Here is a 17,453-nt window from a genome sequence, read left to right as displayed (position 1 = left end):
GTGCAAAAAAAAAAAAAACACGTTCATCAGATCATTGCGAGTTAATGGATCCATGGACCTTTCCTATATCAATCTGCAGTATGCCATAAACGACACATGTGTACGTGTTGTTCTCGTCTTCTGTACTAACACATCTGTTTATTCCTGCGAATTCTCCCACTTGGTTGGTGCACGTGAGATCACCTAGGTTCTCTAGCGTTCTGAGCCCTACTCAGAGCAATAACTAAAAGTCACTTTTTTTCACAGCGAAGGATCAGTGCCAGAAGTTCCCTCGTCAGCTGTGGAGCTATATATCTTCTGCTATCCTTTTATAGTTAAAAAAATTTAAACCTTCATGGGCGATTGGTCTATGGCGGTATATATATGCCGCCTAAACAGCAGCTTCCTCCATCAGATTTCGGGACATTCACAATACCAAGGCCAGACGTTGAGGGCCTAGAGAACTAAATGTGGTGATCCGTGGAGGTGGGACGCATACAGGTATGTACTTGACATTCTACTCCACAGTCAAGAATATATGGTATTCCGGGGGCTATTCACTCCCCCCCCCCCCCCCCCACCCCCCCCACCCCCCCGGCCCCACCGTGAATCTGGTCTGCCATGTCCGGGCGTTGACTTTTACTATTGTGCTGTAACCCATTGCTTATCAACTGTTAGGCCCGTCAATTAGATCGATGCCCAGCAATTGAATCTGCAAGAGATCCAAACAATCCAAGCGGTGAATTATAATTAAGCCGGGGAGAGCACTACATGGGATGAACTTTAATAGCTAGGTGATAGGTGGTCTGGGAGAGGACCAGCCGCCCGCTCTTCTGATTTTTCCCTTGGGGGTAATCTAACGACAAGGACGATCAATGTTGTGTATAGCTGCAATTGAGAAAGAGGACAGTGATCATGATCCCAGACTTGGCCCGGTATTAATTACAGCCACCTCCAACCCCCGGCACAACCCAGTGGCATAAGGAGACCATCAGACGTGCTGTTTCTTACTACTAAGGAACTTGGCCGAGTCTTTGCAGTGTTCTGCTTTTACTTGCGCTTCAGGTGAATACTGATCATCAGATAAAAGTATCACTCGAGGTAGGAAGTAGTAATATAGGCATTTTATGCATTGCTATATATTATGAAGACGTACTATGACTAGAATACAGGCTATATTGGGAGAAGAGGGTATCATAAGATGTTAAAAAACGAAGCTATGTAGTTACAAAATACAGCAATGCAAAAGGAAAAGAATCTCGATGCTTATACTCACCCCCTGCACCGTAAAAGCCACCAATTACCACCCCTCAAATCCCCGAAAGCACCGAGTGAGATCCCATGACTCCAGCACCACCCACAAGCCCCCACCCACAACCCACACCTACCCCGTACACCTCTCCCCAGGCGCCCTCCACTCCAACCCCATCCCCCTAAACACCCTCCTCTCCGCCTCCTCCCACCCCTCCCCCCTCCTCAACGCCCCATCCACCCCGCCCACCCGCTCCCCATCCCTCTCCCACACGCCCTCCGCCCCAACCCTCCACTTCCGCTCCCCACACCACGCCTTCAGATCCCTCACCCACGTCCGCCCCCCCGTCCACTTCATCAGCGCCATCCCCGCCGTCTCCGGCCTCGTCACCACCAGATCCACCCTCCGTCTCGTATTTGTATTCCTGCCTGGGAGACGCAAAGTCTTCCGTCTTACATCATCGTACTGCTGCTCCTGCCAGACCAGCATTGCGGTCTGGATTGTCCGGCCCGGAGCAGGGGCGCGGTCGAGGCGGAGTGTGTAGTTTATGCAGCCCTCCTTCTCGAGGGAGGCGACGAGCTGCTCGAGGAAGGAGGTGGCGAGCTGGGTGGGGTCTGGGTGGGAGATGAGGAGGTCGGCGTCGGCGAGGGTGGGGCTGCCGCGGCGGTAGGAGCCGGCGAGGATTGTTGTTGTGCCTGGGAGGAGGAGGGTGGCGTGGTGGGTTATTATATCTGAGGATGTCAGTTTAATATGCTGCGAGTTTTTGCTTCTTTTTGTTTCTCTTCTTTTCTCTTGTATGGAATGGGATTGTGCTAATGGCGGGCATAGTAACTGCGGGATACACACCTCTTATCCTCTCCGCCTCCCACCGCGGCATCGGTTTCTGGAAGTCATCATAATACTTCACCCCAATCTGCTGCACCCTGGTGAGGCCCTTCCACCCATACTCCACTACATCATCCACCGACCTCCACCCCTTCACAAACCACCACTCCCTCGCCGTCTCCGGCCCCACACCCCATATCTTATGCAACATCGCCAACCCCACTAGATTCTCATTCAGCTTCAGCTTCTCAACATCAGGGATAGTTCGAAGCTTCGGGTCTGTGTGTGAGCACAGCCATGAGTGGAAAAGGGCTGATATCTTTATATGGCAGCCGGGGAGGAGCATGACTTCACTGCTGGAGGTGAGGGGGTAGGGGTAGGCCTGGATGGTGGCGATGGCGGTGGAGTAGGCGCGGATGCCGACCTCGTCGGAGGTGAGGATGCGGTGGTCGCGGATTGTGTGGAGGTGTGATATAAAGTCTGCGTTCGGCGAGTCCGCGGGCGTTGAGCGGCAGCATGAGAGCTTGACCTGGAGACACAAAAGGTTGTAAGTATTCCATATAACACTCCAGGGCTGACAATGTCCCAAACAGCAGGCACAGATAGATATTGATAGCTACATACATTCCTTCTCACCCACTCCGGCATCTCATTGATGCCTCTCGCCGTTATGCGCTCCTCCTCATACTCGGGCGTACTCGGCCTCGCATTTCGTCCCGCACTCTTGGACAGTTTTATGATCTCGTCCGTCACCCTGGTTCCATAGACACTGCGCTTATACTCATTCTTCTCACTCCGCCATCTCGAGTTCTCCTCTGCATTTTTCACTCTATCCATCTGCGCCCTCTCCATCACGCCCCTCCTGTGCTCCTCCTCCGCATGTACCCTCTCCCTCTCCCTCTGCTTCTCCCTCTCCCTCGCCGTCTCCTTCACCCTCACCCTCTCCGGCGACGGCCCCGGCGTCACCACCACCGCACACACCGTCGCCGTATACACTGTCCACGGCTCAATGGGGAGTACCCTTCCCGCCTTGACACTCTCCGTGAACCACGCCAACTTGACGACCCTCAACGGGGCCGTCAGCAGCGGTTCCGGGTCCGTCATGATGCCTCGTGTACGCAGCTCAAAGCGGCACCGCGTGGGCGTGTTGATATCAGCCAGGAAGAGCGAAGCCGTGGAGGGCGTGGGCGTGAGCGGGACATTGTGTGCTGCGAGCTGCGAAAGGAGGGCGGCGTGAGCGGCGGGGGTGAGGCGCGTGGGGAGGAGGAAGGTGGGGGAGAGGTGGGATAGGTCTGGGGTCGGCATTGCGGGGCGGGGCGGGGCGGGGCGGGGCGGGGTGCTCTAGCTGGCGGCGATTTGTGATTCTGTAGCTGCACGGACGGAATTGACGGTATCGGATGTGAGGAGCAGTTCGGTGAGCGCCGTCAAAAGAAAGCTGGCAAAAGGGCTCAGATATACGACAGCGCACGCACGACGTCATAGTATGGATTCGCCGCCGTCGCCGTCGCTTCATATCACGATTTAACCCCCCGCCGTCGCCAACAACAAACACAAAAGCACAGGCCCTCTTGCCCCTCTTCCTCTTCCTTCTTCCTTCTTCCCCTCCTCGCGAGAGAGATCGAGATGCACGCTCTTTTGCTCGCAGAGTATGTATAACGGGGCAAATAAGCTCGGGGCCGGCCCGCGCAACTGACATTGACATCTAGGCTGCCCCGTTGTTGCTGCCTAGATCAGAGCATTGTGAGATGTGAAGGTTGTTTCGGATTCGTCTGTTCTCCCCATTGGCTGTGCTATGGGTGACTCGAGTTGTGAAATGAGATTGTGCGTGTAGAAGAAACGAACATAAACTCAACGGGTAAGACCAAGAAGGTTTGTAATAAGGCAGGTCAGACAGAATGCAGGCAGGCAGGTAGTTAGGTAGCCATGCGACGTTACACACCCCGCAAGGTGCAATTATCTTTATTTCAACATCTAGGCACAAACAAACAATGCCTACACAACATAAAGAACTTCAATGCTGGACAACATGAATCACCAATTTCATATGTCCCCGCCTCCCCAAAACTTCAGCCGCGGTGCTCAGACTCCAACACCAAAAACCCGGCCCACAGCCAATATGGTCCGTGCACGCAGTCCCGCATCCCAACAACTCCTAGCCGAGACGGGAGAAAAAAAACTCGCATATCGATCATTACCACTTCCGAAATCTCCACCCAGGTCGAGGCGGGACGGGGCGGGTATTTTTTACAAAGCAGCTTTCTGCTCGCTGTCTAAGCGTCTCGTTTAGATAATTCTCCAGCACGGAGCATTGTTGGGTTTCAGCTCATGTTGGTTGCAATTGCTGCTCATGCGTCGACGGTCGATGCAGGCAGGCTGGGGGTTAAAACGGCAATTGCAATATCGTGCACGCGGAAAAAGAAAGTTCTAACTAGAGTACGTGAACTTATATACCACGACGACCTTGTTGGCAGATCATGTACATACCTACCTCGTTCCAAGAAGCAGCTAGACGGAGGGAAATCCCTTCCACCCAGTAACGACCTCCCAGGTGGCGGAGAGTCTATTGTAGCTAGCTAGCAGCCAACCAGATGACACCGATGCGAGCGAAGACGAATGCCATGATGTGTCGTTGTGTGGATTGCTTGATACAGCACTTAATAGAGAAATAATACTAATAGCCAGGGTTTACTATTGCTTTGAATGGTGTCCTTTATCGATAGGACTGAGCTGAGCTGGATGCCTGAAACCTACGAGAAGTAGGTAAATAGTACACTGGTTAACCTGCATGATAGACGATATTGGCAGGATCCAAATGATCTATCGATATCCTAAAGTCGTTATCGTGAAACTGTTGCTTATCATCAGTGGAATACATTAAGCAGAGGTAGCGGTTTTTCAAAGGTTATGAATGAAGAAATCTTTGTTGAGCCGCTCTCTAGTTCAGAAGAACGAGTGATAATCTATGATACAATTCTTAGGCTAAAAACTACAAGTAACTATTCTGGATTTATCGCGATCGGAGACTGTGTTTTTCTAAAGATACATCGCTTCCCACGTGCACGCTCATCATAAATACGTTTCCAATAACCCAATATATCTGGGGTCATAGCCTAAAACAACACGTATTTTTTCAAAAAGGAATCAAAAGAAATTAGTATTCAAAATCATCATCAACGCCCTTGCTACCATTTTTGCTACCGTTCGTCACCACCTCCTGCCTCTTGTACATGTCTGCAACCTGCGAGCTGGTCGTCGCGTCATCAGCGCTCTTGTCGTCCCGAACTCTAATGAACCGTGGGAATCGCAGCGAGATTCCCCTTCCTTTGCCGGTATCGTCTGCCATGCCGGCAGCGGCCTTGTAGACGGGACTCAGAGACAAATCTGCAGTCTTGACCTCCCAGACAATCTTGGGCTCAAACCAGACATCAGGCTGCTGCTTGTTCCCGTTGTCGTGCAGGTAGTATGGTTTCGGCCTTTCGATCTCAAGCTCCGACAAGAGCGTGTGGAACTCCTCGAGGTTTACTTCAGAGAACCCAGTGCCGATATTGCAAATGGTTTCGTAGTTCTGTGAAGAGGGATTGTAACATGCCAACAAGAAGGCGCCGTAGCCTCCAGTACGTTTTCCACGGCCATGGTAGGCCCCAACGACAACGAGGTCGAGTGAGTCGCCGATGCCGGCGAGGTAGTCTTTTTTGACCTTGAGCCAGTTTCGACTGCGCTTGCTGGGCTCGTAGCCGCTTTCTTCGCCATCGAGCATCTTGACCATGAGGCCTTCGCAGGATGCTTTGACACTCTCGTCGAGGAAAACTTGTATTTGTTCAAGATCATTGGCGTCGGCGTAGGTTGCGAATGTGAATTCTCCTTCAATCTCGGTGAATGACTCGTGCATCAGACGACGACGCTCTTCAAGTGTTTCTTGGCATAAAGACTGTGACGAGATGTATCAGTATTTATCGGTGAGTGAGAAGGCAGGGAGCTCAAATACCTTGCCATTCAGGAATAGCAGGTCAAACGCAAAAACGCAGACTTTCACCTTGACCTCTTCAATCTTCACATCCTTCTTCTTTCTAGTCATCAACTGCTGGAACGGCAGCACTCTCTTCTCTTCCTTATCCCATGCTACTGCCTCACAATCCAACACGAAACTCTCAACACCGGGTTTTACCCATTTGTCGAGAACCGAAAGAATATCCGGATACTTCTTACTCAGATCCTCAGAGTTACGTGAGAAGATCTTGGTGATACCCTTGGTGGAAGATGTTGTAGCAGATATGGAGGTCGCAGGATATGAAATTGAAGAGTCGGGAGATACAAAGTGGATTTGTGCGCGCTCCCCGTCGTATTTATATTCACAAGTAAAACGTTTGTTTTCGAAGCGGTCAAGGACTTCAGAGATGGACTTAGTAGGTTTAGCCAACATAGGTTTTAAGGGAACACCTAGCACCGAGTTAGTACACACCCCGAAAACCGATTAAGAAAAGGCAATTGTACCAGGCTGGAGCTTGCAGTGATCCTTCAGGCTCATCAAGCCATATTTCATCATCGCAGGAATAATAACGTCGTAACTCGGCAGTTCACTGCACTCTCGTTAGTAGTGTAGCTGCGACCACTCAATTGGCAGACATACCTGAAAACACTTCTCAGTTTCAACTCTGCCTCAGTCAACATCGAGACACTGGCCTTTTGCCCCTTCTGTTCCATTTCATGCACAATCCCGGCCTGACTTAGGGCAACAATAACAGTATTCTCCGCCAACCCGGTCCTTAGTTTCCCCTCCAAACCACGAACCAAATACTTTGCTTCATCGCCCTTAGCAGCAGCTAGCAATTTCTTGATACCCGCGACTTTTCGCCCCTGCCCACCTTCGCCTTTGATGGTTGCAATCTCAAGGAGACCCTGATGCACACTTTTCACTGTCAATGGCCTTGGCTTAAATAGTGTTCCCTGCTTGTTCCTACTCTTCATGGCCACCATTCCAAGATCTCCAGTTTCATTTTGGTCTTCCCGAATCATGGCCATACTCCGTCCACAGCTTTCACCAATGGCTTTCATAAGTAGACTCTCCCCTATACCCAACTCGACTCCTTCATAGTCCGCCGCGAGCTTATTAATCATCAAATGAATGACCATCAATAAATCATCTGGGGTCAATCGCAGCACCTGACGCAGAAATAAAGATGCATGGGATAATTTTTCAAGTCTCTTAGTCGTTCCCTCGACAAGGGTAAAGGTTTTGACCAATGCAGCATAAGGAGTTGGTGTACCAGCTGCCCAGTCAGGGAATGGATGTGACGGAGCTTTCCCGGAAAGTTGCTTTGCAACAACTTGCCGGGCCTTGGCTGCTAGAGCTGGCTTCATATCATCATCAGAACCCACTTCAACCTCTTCCTCCACAGCTGATTTGGATCCTTCATCTAATTCCTCAACTTCTTCCGATTTGACTTTGCTCTTCTTCGGAGATGCTGATCTCTTCTTTGGAGATTCAGAATTTTTACTTCCCGGTTTCCTCCCACGCTTCTTAGCAGGTTTATCGTCATCATCTTCCATCATATGGTCTGGTTCTTCACTGGCTTCCTTCACTGGTGTCTTCAGTTCTTTGGGGGTTGGCGGGGCTTTCTTGGGGGTCTTTGTCTTGGTTGAACGCTTATTCCGCTTAGTCACTGGTTCATCGTCTTCCTCTTCAACTTCTGAAGCTGCTTCCTCAGGCTCGTTTCTCATAGGTTTTTTGGCCTTTTTCTTGGGCTCCTGGGGCGTGACTTCTTTGGGATCTTTGATAGATAGTCGCTTGCTCTTCCTAGCTATCAATTCATCATCTTCATCTTCTGCCTCAGATTTGATCTTTGCCACAGATTTGATCTTTGCCTCAGATTTGATCTTTGCCTCAGATTTGATCTTCGTTTCCTTCTCTTTTGGCTTTTGGGATTCTTTAGTGGGCTTCTTGTCCTTTACCGGTGATGAGCGTTTGCCGCGTTTTGTTACTGGCTCCAAGTCTTCTTTCTCGGAGGCGGACTCCGGTTCTTTTTCCGCCGCTTTTGAGGGTTTGCGGCCACGTTTTTTAGAAGCTGTGGATGTGCGTTAGAATGGTCAATGCCGACGAATCGCAGGAAAATGTTTTCTAACCAGTGGTTTTATCGGTTTTCTCGGGGGCCACATCCTCAGCTTCATCGGTTCCGGCCATTACAGCATCGCCCTCGTCGTCTCTAGCTACCTCCGGAGCTGGCTCAAGCTCCTTGTCGATGCCCTTATCTTCCATATCTTTCCCTGCCGCCTCCACGGCATCCTTTTTGGGGACCTTAAGCTTCGTCTTTTGCTGTACTGGAGGCTTCGTTCCAGCAGGTAAGGTGAAGAATCTCCTATACCATATGTTAACTCAAGGCCCCAGAACAGGTGAAGATGTGCGGAACCGAGATAGGCAAAAAGAGATATTAATCACACCCCAATGTCAGTTGCTTCTTCGCGTACCCGAGAGTGGCTTGTTTCGGCGGCATAGTCCCGATCCTCGATATCGCGTTTATACGTAGTGTACGGGTGACTAGATTTGCACGCGAAAGGAGAAGAGTAATATTGTGGAAAGCCACAACGACGACTGAGAAATGGGTGTGGGCTACAAATGGTGGTGTGCGTGCGCGTAGGTCAGCGACGTGGGGGCCCTGCAAAGTGACGCGACTGGCTGGAGCAATTAGTGAGGGGGTTGGTCGACGCGTTTTTTCGTGTTACAGCGATACATATGTGAGGTTGGCACTTAATGATAAACATTTTCTTGGCAATCTAGAGCAAAGATGTCATACAAACATCAGCACTGTACGCCTGTCCCTGGAGTACATACGTAGTAATTCTGGTCATTCAGGTAAGGTCTTCTTATCAAAAGAAACTTTAAACCCAGGGGAGCACTTGCTTGACCCTGGCCCGTCCCCAACCCCGTAAGCCCCCCCCCCCCCCCCAATGCACTCGTGCAACAGAAGGAAATTAAAGGTAAAGTCTTAATCATACCTCTAGGTCGAGGGCCCATAAAACGTCAAATAACCAAAATTTAGTTCTTTGGAAGATCCTGGGTTTCCTGCACTTGACCTACTAATAGTTGCGTGAATATAGAGTATAGTTGTCCATTATGATATAATCGTTTCACTTATTTGTACACGTATGTACATAAATCTCGGAATCTCGCTCTCGCCAAGGATACGTTCTCTTGCAAAATTAACTGACATTCAATCATTGACCGACCTCTTCTACAGACTGGTTACGACGCACATTCAAGTAGAAATCCAGGTACATGCCTAAATGTGTTCTTGTAAATTGGTGATAAATGCAGGCCACTGCTTGTAAGCTCTTCATGATCCTCTCAGTGCGATGTACATCCAAGTACTAACGTCGATAAGGAGTGTCCGTCACAGAATATCACTCGGTTATCGAGAGAAACGAAAGTTTGGGCACCTCAATACCTCCATGTACACACTCAATGGAGTGTAGGATTCTGCATGCGTTAAATATCCATAATCTGATATACCCAGCATGGCTGCTTTAATGCGCGGGGCACAACCGATATTGGGGATCTGGTAGTACAGCATATCCGCCCGAAAATGAACGGAAGTCCGCGCCGAGGAGAGCACTGATGTTCTCGCTTGTTTGCAAGCTGATAGATAACAAGGCTCCGGAAGTTATTTGGCTCCTCCCCTCTTTGCTTGTTGCTTGTGCAAGGGTGGTGTGTGATTTGTAGTTTGAACCTTCTACACCTACCTATGACCTGGCGAATTGGATGAGATGAACGAATTAAAGATCCGCCGGAAGCCCACATGATGTGTTCTGCAGTTGCCGATTACTGATTTACCATGTGTAGTACGTTCAAACATTTTTTTGTTTCGAACGGCCATTAATTACAGATTCGAGACACTGTTCTGGGTATATGAGAGAAATGCGGGGGTACAAGAGGCATAAGCCGCAGTTTGTACTGAATCATGTAGATACCTCAGGCTGAATAGAGGGTGCGTGTGTGGGGGCTAGGAGCACCATAAACATGATATGCGTTATTGAAAACAAAGTGATAGTAGAGTCGCTTGACCAAAGCCACAGTCTTATATCCGGTGTAATATTGTATCAAGGCCGCTTAAGCGCTTGGAGGGTCTGTGGAATCGAAACATACTTGCATCATAGAGACAACGGCTATATAAGAGGAACGAACAGTCAGATAAACATAGCAGAGATAGGTTTATGAACATATTTACCAAGTTAAAAAGGTCCGCCGTTGTCCCCTCAAGTATCTATCGTATCAGTGCTGACAATGAGTTAGGGTGATTGCCATGCCACATAGCGCAATTTTCTCATGCCATTTCAACGCACGAGTCCGACTGCAGCATGTACCCGCCTAAGAATGGGCAAGTAGAGGGCGATGAATCAACCAAGAGTCTTGTCTATATAGTACTACAATACAGTGTTTCTCAAAAATAAGAAGCTAAGCCGTTTTCGGAATTGGACAGGGGTTGGTGACAGGGGTGCAGAGGTGCAGTAACAATAGTATTTTTATGGGATGGGAACAGGTTGGGGAGGTAGGGTAACCAAAGAAAAAAAAACCCGGTTTTCAAGGGATGGGTAACTACACCTTCTTGACCACAAATTTCATTCCCCACCATCTTTCAATTCAATTATCTTAACAAAAAGCATCCATACCTCACAATCATGTCTACTGCCAAATGCTCCCAATGCAAGCATGATAAAGCCATTGCGGAATATGATAGAAACCGCCGCGGTTCTCTTTTGAGATCATGTAGAGATTGTTTGGTATGTATCTCTGCAACAACCAATAGAAACATTATTTGACAATTTGCAGAGAAGACAAGCGGAGATGAGACAAAGACGTGCTTCTTTGCGAGCCGGGCAAACAGTAGAAACATTGGAGGTATGTACTATAATACTTAAAAATTGCATCTTATAAATGCTTACAACTTCTGTTGATAGCTATCCCCACCCAGAGCTGTAAGACAAGGAATACGTTCTGCCTTTCATTGCGCATTTCTCAGTTCCCGTTTACAATGGAAAGAATTGAATATGGGCTCAATGACGATCATTTGCGAGTCCTGTTCAGCTTTACATTGGATTGATGAGCGAATTGCAGCAAGTTCAAAGATAAAGCCACGCTTTGAAATCTGTTGTAAAAAGGGAGATGTTCAGCTGTTACCTTTGCAAGCACCACCTCCGTATTTACAATATCTTTTGCAGTCTCCTGATCCGGTTGCAAGAAGATTTCGGACCAGTATTCGTGAATACAATTCTGCACTCACGTTTACATCGGTAAAATATACTGCTGATCAACGGGCTCCAGCGGAAAGTGGTGGTTTGCAATGTTTTCAAATCCATGGAGAGCTTTACCATCTAATATGTACTACGATAGAGCAGTTTCGCGCTCGGTTGAACCCTGACCCTGATATCTGCGTGGCAACGAATCCGCCCCACCAAATCGCCCGTGGTCAACCAACAGCGGCCAATGCCCAGTCAATCAAAACAAAATGTAGGAGTATTAAATTATATCTTCTATATTGTACCTACTGGAATACACTTTAAGGGGTACTTTGGTACATGTATCTTTGGTGCAGTTCCCTGCTGGCACGCCGGCCCATAACCCTAACCCTGACCTCTGTGTGGCAACCAATCCGCCCCACCCAGGCCGGTCAAAACCCGGATTAACACCTGGGCCGGTCAACACCCGGTCAACAGCCGGGCCCATTCAATTAAAACAAAATGTTGGAATACTATAAATAGGGACTGCCCCCCCCCCATCCCACCATCTTTTAAAACAATTCTGATCAACGAAAAACAACAATGAATTCCATAACGTACCGTAAATGCAAACGGGAGAAACCTCTTGAAGATTACGATCAGGATAATGAAGGAGAACCACGTAAATCATGTCGTACATGTTTGGTATGTATTGTTGAATCTTTCCTGTTGACAGTTATACTTTGCTCTAACAAATTGTATAGCAACTAGAGAGAGAACGAAGAACAGCACGTAGAGCCGCAAGATTAATGGAGGAAGAAAATAATATAGAGGTATTACGATTTTGGTTATTGAATATTTTTTCGGATGGTTTCTAACAGTAATCCAGCTCCGTCCGGTTTTACCAGTTGCAGCCCCCTCTCCAATGGCATTTCTATCTTCCCGAACAAAATGGCCACTATTAATACTTGGGCGTATGACAATTGTTTGCCAATCATGCAAAGCTTTGCATTGGCTAAATGAACGTTCAAGCTGCACCGGGAGCTCAATTCAAACACCAATCTTTGAGAATTGTTGCAAGAAGGGAGACGTTGTACTTGAAATTCTTAAACCCCCTTCTGATTATCTGAAGTACCTGTTGGAATCTTTAGAAACTGTCCCAAGAAACTTCCGGAAACATATACGGGAATATAATTCAGCACTTACGTTTACCTCAGTCAAATACAATACGGATACAAGAGTTGGCGCAAATGGCGGTGGTATAAGTTGCTTCCAAATTCATTGTGAATTATATCATCTTCAGGGACCATTGGTACTAGCAATCGGAGCAACTCCTTCCTTCGCCCAACTATATTTCTACGATCCAGAATATTCGGCCCAAGTACGACATGCAACACATCCAACTTTAGATATTATGGTACTTCAACGTCTCACCATGGAGTTAAATTCAATAAATCCGTTTATTGAATTTTATAAAACAGCAAAAGAAAGATTGGATAATGCTTCAACACAAGATGGGAATGCACGCGTCATACTTAATCCACGTCTTCAATTGATAGTTGAAACAGGAGCAGATAAACGATGAAACAACTTACCTACAAGTAACGAGGTGGCGGTAATAATTCCCGATGAATATGAAGAAGCTGGATTCCGTGATATCGTATTGGCACATAGAAATCCATTGCCAAATCAAATGTTCAGTATCATCAATCCTAACCATGCTGCGTATATGCCATTGCATTACGTATTGCTTTTTCCAAATGGGGATACCGGTTGGCATTGGAGTTTACAACTTCGAGATTGATTGAATAATCGGAAAGTATTGCGTTTAGGTCAACGTGAATTTTATCGGTATGTTTAATATATTATCATAGAAATCATTACTAACTTATTACAAAGCTATTGTATTCATTCACGTTAAACTGAGCCTTTAACACTATTTCAATCTCAAAAGCTTTTTCAGCAATATTTGGTTGACGCATGGGCTGTATGTGATCAGAACAAACTAAATTGGATACGTTTGAATCAATCAAGACTCCGATCTGATTTGTATAATGGCCTGGCCGATGCTATGCTTCAAGAAGACTTCAATCCAGAACAAACCGGACGGAGAATAATACTTTCTAGCAGCTATAGCGGTGGTGATCGTTATATTCAACAATTATACCAGGATTCAATGGCTATCGTAAGACACTTCGGAAGACCTTCACTTTTCATCACATTTACAGCGAATCCTAAATGGTCGGAAATCGTTGCAGAGTTACTTCCAGGTCAAACAGCTGTCGATCGTCCACATTTAGTTGCGAGAGTTTTTCATCTCAAACAACAAAAGCTTTTGCAGGAAATTAAACATAATCATATTTTTGGACGTTACCTCGGATGTGTCTGGACTATTGAATATCAGAAACGTGGTTTACCACATATGCATCTTCTATTATTTTTACACCCTGAGGACAGATTCATGACTTCTGAACGTATTGACCAGATTGTATGTGCTGAATTGCCGGATCCTCAATTTGATCCCGATGGTGAACTCACAGCTGTTATCAAATCATGTATGGTGCATGGCCCATGTGGAGAATTGGCATTCGATTCACCATGTATGATCTCGAAAACACCTGATGCACCTCGACTTTGCACCAAACGGTATCCTAAACAATTTCAGAATGAAACTGTTATACAAGAAGATGGATACCCATTATATCGACGTCGTAATGATGGTAACAACTTTATGGTTCTTAAACCACTACACTAGGTAGCAATAGCTATGCAATATAATTCCGGAAGTTTATGTTAAAGCAAACTCCATTAAATTACACATACTTTCAGCTCACTGGCACTGGCATCGGTACTGTAAAAACCGGACTCACCACACCCACCCGCCCTTCCCAAAATTTGGTCACATTCAAGCTCACACTTCGCCCTGGCGAGGTGGCCAACTGCTAGTCTATATAGTACTACAATACAGTGTTTCTCAAAAATAAGAAGCTAAGCCGTTTTCGGAATTGGACAGGGGTTGGTGACAGGGGTGCAGAGGTGCGGTAACAATAGTATTTTTATGGGATGGGAACAGGTTGGGGAGGTAGGGTAACCAAAGAAAAAAAAACCCGGTTTTCAAAGGATGGGTAACTACACCTTCTTGACCACAAATTTCATTCCCCACCATCCTTCAATTCAATTATCTGAACAAAAAGCATCTATACCTCACAATCATGTCTACTGCCAGGCGTTTTCAGCAACTTTTGTTGAAAACAAATATGCGAGTTAGGGAAGGAGAAGCAAATAAGGAATTTGCCAATTGGCTCTTACAATTATCTTACAATCCACAATGGAACGGTCGAATACGTTTGCCGGAATTCATATCTATTTGCACAACAGTTGAAGATCTCTGCGAGCATGTATTCCCTGCAGCAATAGTCGCATCAGTTCACAGCAATTACACGGCATTTAAGGGACGTGCAATACTTGCAATGCGAAATGATTTAGTTGCGGATTTCAATGATATTGTTCTCAATACACTTACTGGTGAAGCTAAGACATATTATTCTATTGATAGCGCAGACTTCAACAATTCAGAAGAAGCATCAAACGAACTCCCTGCAGAGTATTTGCAAAACCTGAATCCAGCTGCATTACCACCTTCTCATTTGCGATTGAAGATTGGCGCACCAGTTATACTTTTGCGCAATCTATACCCAAAGCAAGGGCTTTGCAACGGGACTAGAATGACCGTAATTCGTATGGAAAGATGCTGCATTGAGGTGCGAATATTGGGAGGCGATAATGATGGTCAAGTAAAGGTTATTCCTCGCATCAAACTTTCTACAACCGAAGGGGAGTTGCCTTTCATCTTAACTCGAAAACAATTTCCTGTAAGATTGTGTTTTGCAATGACAGTAAATAAGGCACAGGGACAATCAATTGACATTGTAGGAATCGATTTACGAACTTCATCTTTTACCCATGGACAATTGTATGTTGCTTTGTCAAGGGCAACAGACGTCAATAAGTTACGAATCTTGCAAACAGAGGAGAGGGGTAGGGAAACTGAGAACATAGTGTATCCGGAGGTACTGTTGAGGGGATGAGAGTTGCACATTATAGAATACCCCTTACTATCTTATATCTTTCAATTGCAGTGAGTTACGGCATTTATTACACTGTTGCAGGAACAAATCAAAGCTTACAATCACATACAACTCCTTGCATAAACTTGCAGAAAAGAAATATCAATTGTAATCAGCTGTAAGATAGTTGCGAGAGTTGCAAACACAAACTTTCTATTGTTAAAGCTATTGGAAATGTTTCTAACTAACTTAGAGTCTGATTACATTTAATCTTCCATTTCGTCCATGATATTCTCAATTGCATCAGCTACTCCCTCCACCGCTATCAAAAGCCTCCGCCATTTTTCCTTAGTAGTGGACCGCTTCCTCTTTGCAACTCTCCTATGCCTGTCTGCACCCTCCGCAGTAACTGTAGAAGAGCTTGCAATGGGTGCAGAGCGTTCGCGAGGTTTAATTTCTGTTGTATATGTTTGTAAGTCACTGTAAACACATTGTAAGACATTGTAGGAATTGTAGATTACATACCAGGACGAAAATTGCAATATTTGCCTTGGCTATTGTAGTGGCAATTGGTGCAACTACCTGCAAACATACCCTGCACAGTTACACATTCAATAAAAGGGCCCTTACCGTCAGTACAACAGTCACAAACTGACTCTGAAAGTTCACCCCTGCTGTATCCCAATATAGCCTCAACATTAACTGGCCTTGCCATATTAAGACCCCTGTCTTCCTTAACCATAACAGGTCTAATCCAATCCATACTAGCCAATTTCTTAGCAGTAGCAGTATTGGTAACACCACCCATTACTAATGCCTCAGCAGCTGACTCATGATACTGAATGGGGTGGGTTTCAGAAGGCTTGGCGTCAAGCCTTCCGGATTTGAAAATATTGGCAGCAGGGGTGCCCGAATTGGAAGGCTTAAGAACCGGCTCGGCGATTTCGGTAGGCTTGGCGGTTTCAGAAGACTTGGCAGAAAGTTCTGCGGTTTTAGAACTCTCGGCGGTTTTGGAAGCCTTGGTAGCCCGTGTGCGCTTGGCTGGAGGCTTGGCACCCGGGGTGCGCTTGGCATGAGGCTTGGCAGGAAGTTTGGCGGTTTTATTGCTCTTTGCAGACATGATGGGGGTAGTAGTAGTAGACATTGTTTGTGGATGATGAATTGTTTGTTGATGACGATGAATGAAGTGGATATGAGAAATTTTCTGGCTCTATTTATTCATCATTGGAGCAACAGTAACCCGCCCAACTTGAAGTTGCAGCTGTAACCCGCCCACTGGCATGTTTCCAGAACCCTCCTTCGCGGTCGCGAAGTGGCCACTGCTAGTACTGTATGTACTTAAGTAGCTCATCGTGCTATTTCATACAGGATGCGATGTACGCCGGAGATGCTGTGCGCATCATTTAGGCGCTTGCGGTTATCGATAGCTGTAGGAGTACTCTAGAGACATTGCCTGAGTGCGGGGTACATATCACACCGGCAGAGTGAACAAACTTGATCCACTTCCACGGAGGCCGCTTATGATGTATGTATGTACATATATGCCGGTGTGTACATGTACTCTAAGGTGACTGTGAATCGCCTGCTGCTGTGTTCGCTGAACTCAATTCACTGCTAGTACCTACAAAGAATCAAGGGAGGGCCGGGAAGGAGGTGATATTTATGCGCTAGGACTTTACCAGGCCTCCGGTTGAAGAAGCAGAGAGCACCTCGACGATCCGAGTATCTGGCGAAGCTTCTGAGCCTCAATCAACGAGACTGAGTTAGATATCGTCATCAACCATCTTGGGACCTGCAGAAACGAGTCTGTCTCTCGCCCGCAGGTTGAGTTTTGAATCACACGGCATATCCCGCGGTCAATCGATACCGCAAACCAGTTGTTTCCATAGCAACAGGGTGGTTCAAACAGGGTGCGCACGAGCCAGGTAAAATGAGGAGATGGGTTTCTATCTGGGCGGGGGGGACAACCACGTTTGGCGCTGCAGGGCTAGAGAACCCGATGGCTTGCCATCCGTTTTATTCATGATGGGTCATCGAAACGAAACGGGTAATACCCAATAAATGAGGCTGATAAAACTGGCGGATGTACTCTAGAGAGTATTCTATTTTATATATCTACCTGG

General features: G+C 46.9%; 5 protein-coding genes across 5 annotated transcripts; 2 read left to right on the top strand and 3 right to left on the bottom strand.

Moving 5' to 3' along the window:
* Positions 1-1,363: 1,363 nt before the first annotated feature.
* H6S33_001503 (uncharacterized protein) lies at positions 1,364-3,361 on the bottom strand (the record flags this gene model as incomplete). Its single annotated transcript, XM_044833289.1, has 3 exons — positions 1,364-1,962; positions 2,078-2,585; positions 2,681-3,361. 3 exons carry the CDS (start codon positions 3,359-3,361, stop codon positions 1,364-1,366), a joined length of 1,788 nt encoding a protein of 595 aa, XP_044693564.1.
* Positions 3,362-5,207: 1,846 nt separating this feature from the next.
* H6S33_001502 (uncharacterized protein) lies at positions 5,208-8,544 on the bottom strand (the record flags this gene model as incomplete). Its single annotated transcript, XM_044833288.1, has 6 exons — positions 5,208-5,984; positions 6,042-6,493; positions 6,548-6,633; positions 6,684-8,118; positions 8,177-8,409; positions 8,519-8,544. 6 exons carry the CDS (start codon positions 8,542-8,544, stop codon positions 5,208-5,210), a joined length of 3,009 nt encoding a protein of 1,002 aa, XP_044693563.1.
* A 2,182-nt stretch (positions 8,545-10,726) lies between these two features.
* H6S33_001501 (uncharacterized protein) lies at positions 10,727-11,148 on the top strand (the record flags this gene model as incomplete). The annotated part of the gene is made up of 3 exons (XM_044833287.1): positions 10,727-10,796; positions 10,878-10,946; positions 11,006-11,148. The coding sequence occupies 3 exons, from the start codon at positions 10,727-10,729 to the stop codon at positions 11,146-11,148; spliced, it is 282 nt and encodes a 93-aa protein (XP_044693562.1).
* Positions 11,149-14,475: 3,327 nt separating this feature from the next.
* On the top strand, positions 14,476-15,351 carry H6S33_001500 (uncharacterized protein; the record flags this gene model as incomplete). Its single annotated transcript, XM_044833285.1, has 1 exon — positions 14,476-15,351. The coding sequence occupies one exon, from the start codon at positions 14,476-14,478 to the stop codon at positions 15,349-15,351; it is 876 nt and encodes a 291-aa protein (XP_044693561.1).
* Positions 15,352-15,596: 245 nt separating this feature from the next.
* H6S33_001499 (uncharacterized protein) lies at positions 15,597-16,474 on the bottom strand (the record flags this gene model as incomplete). Its single annotated transcript, XM_044833284.1, has 2 exons — positions 15,597-15,787; positions 15,856-16,474. The coding sequence occupies 2 exons, from the start codon at positions 16,472-16,474 to the stop codon at positions 15,597-15,599; spliced, it is 810 nt and encodes a 269-aa protein (XP_044693560.1).
* Between the last annotated feature and the right edge of the window lie 979 nt (positions 16,475-17,453).

Source organism: Morchella sextelata, assembly GCF_020137385.1.
Source record: "Morchella sextelata strain SCLS chromosome Unknown scls_11, whole genome shotgun sequence".
Taxonomy (NCBI): domain Eukaryota; kingdom Fungi; phylum Ascomycota; class Pezizomycetes; order Pezizales; family Morchellaceae; genus Morchella; species Morchella sextelata.
This window is presented reverse-complemented; position numbering and strand designations above follow the sequence as displayed.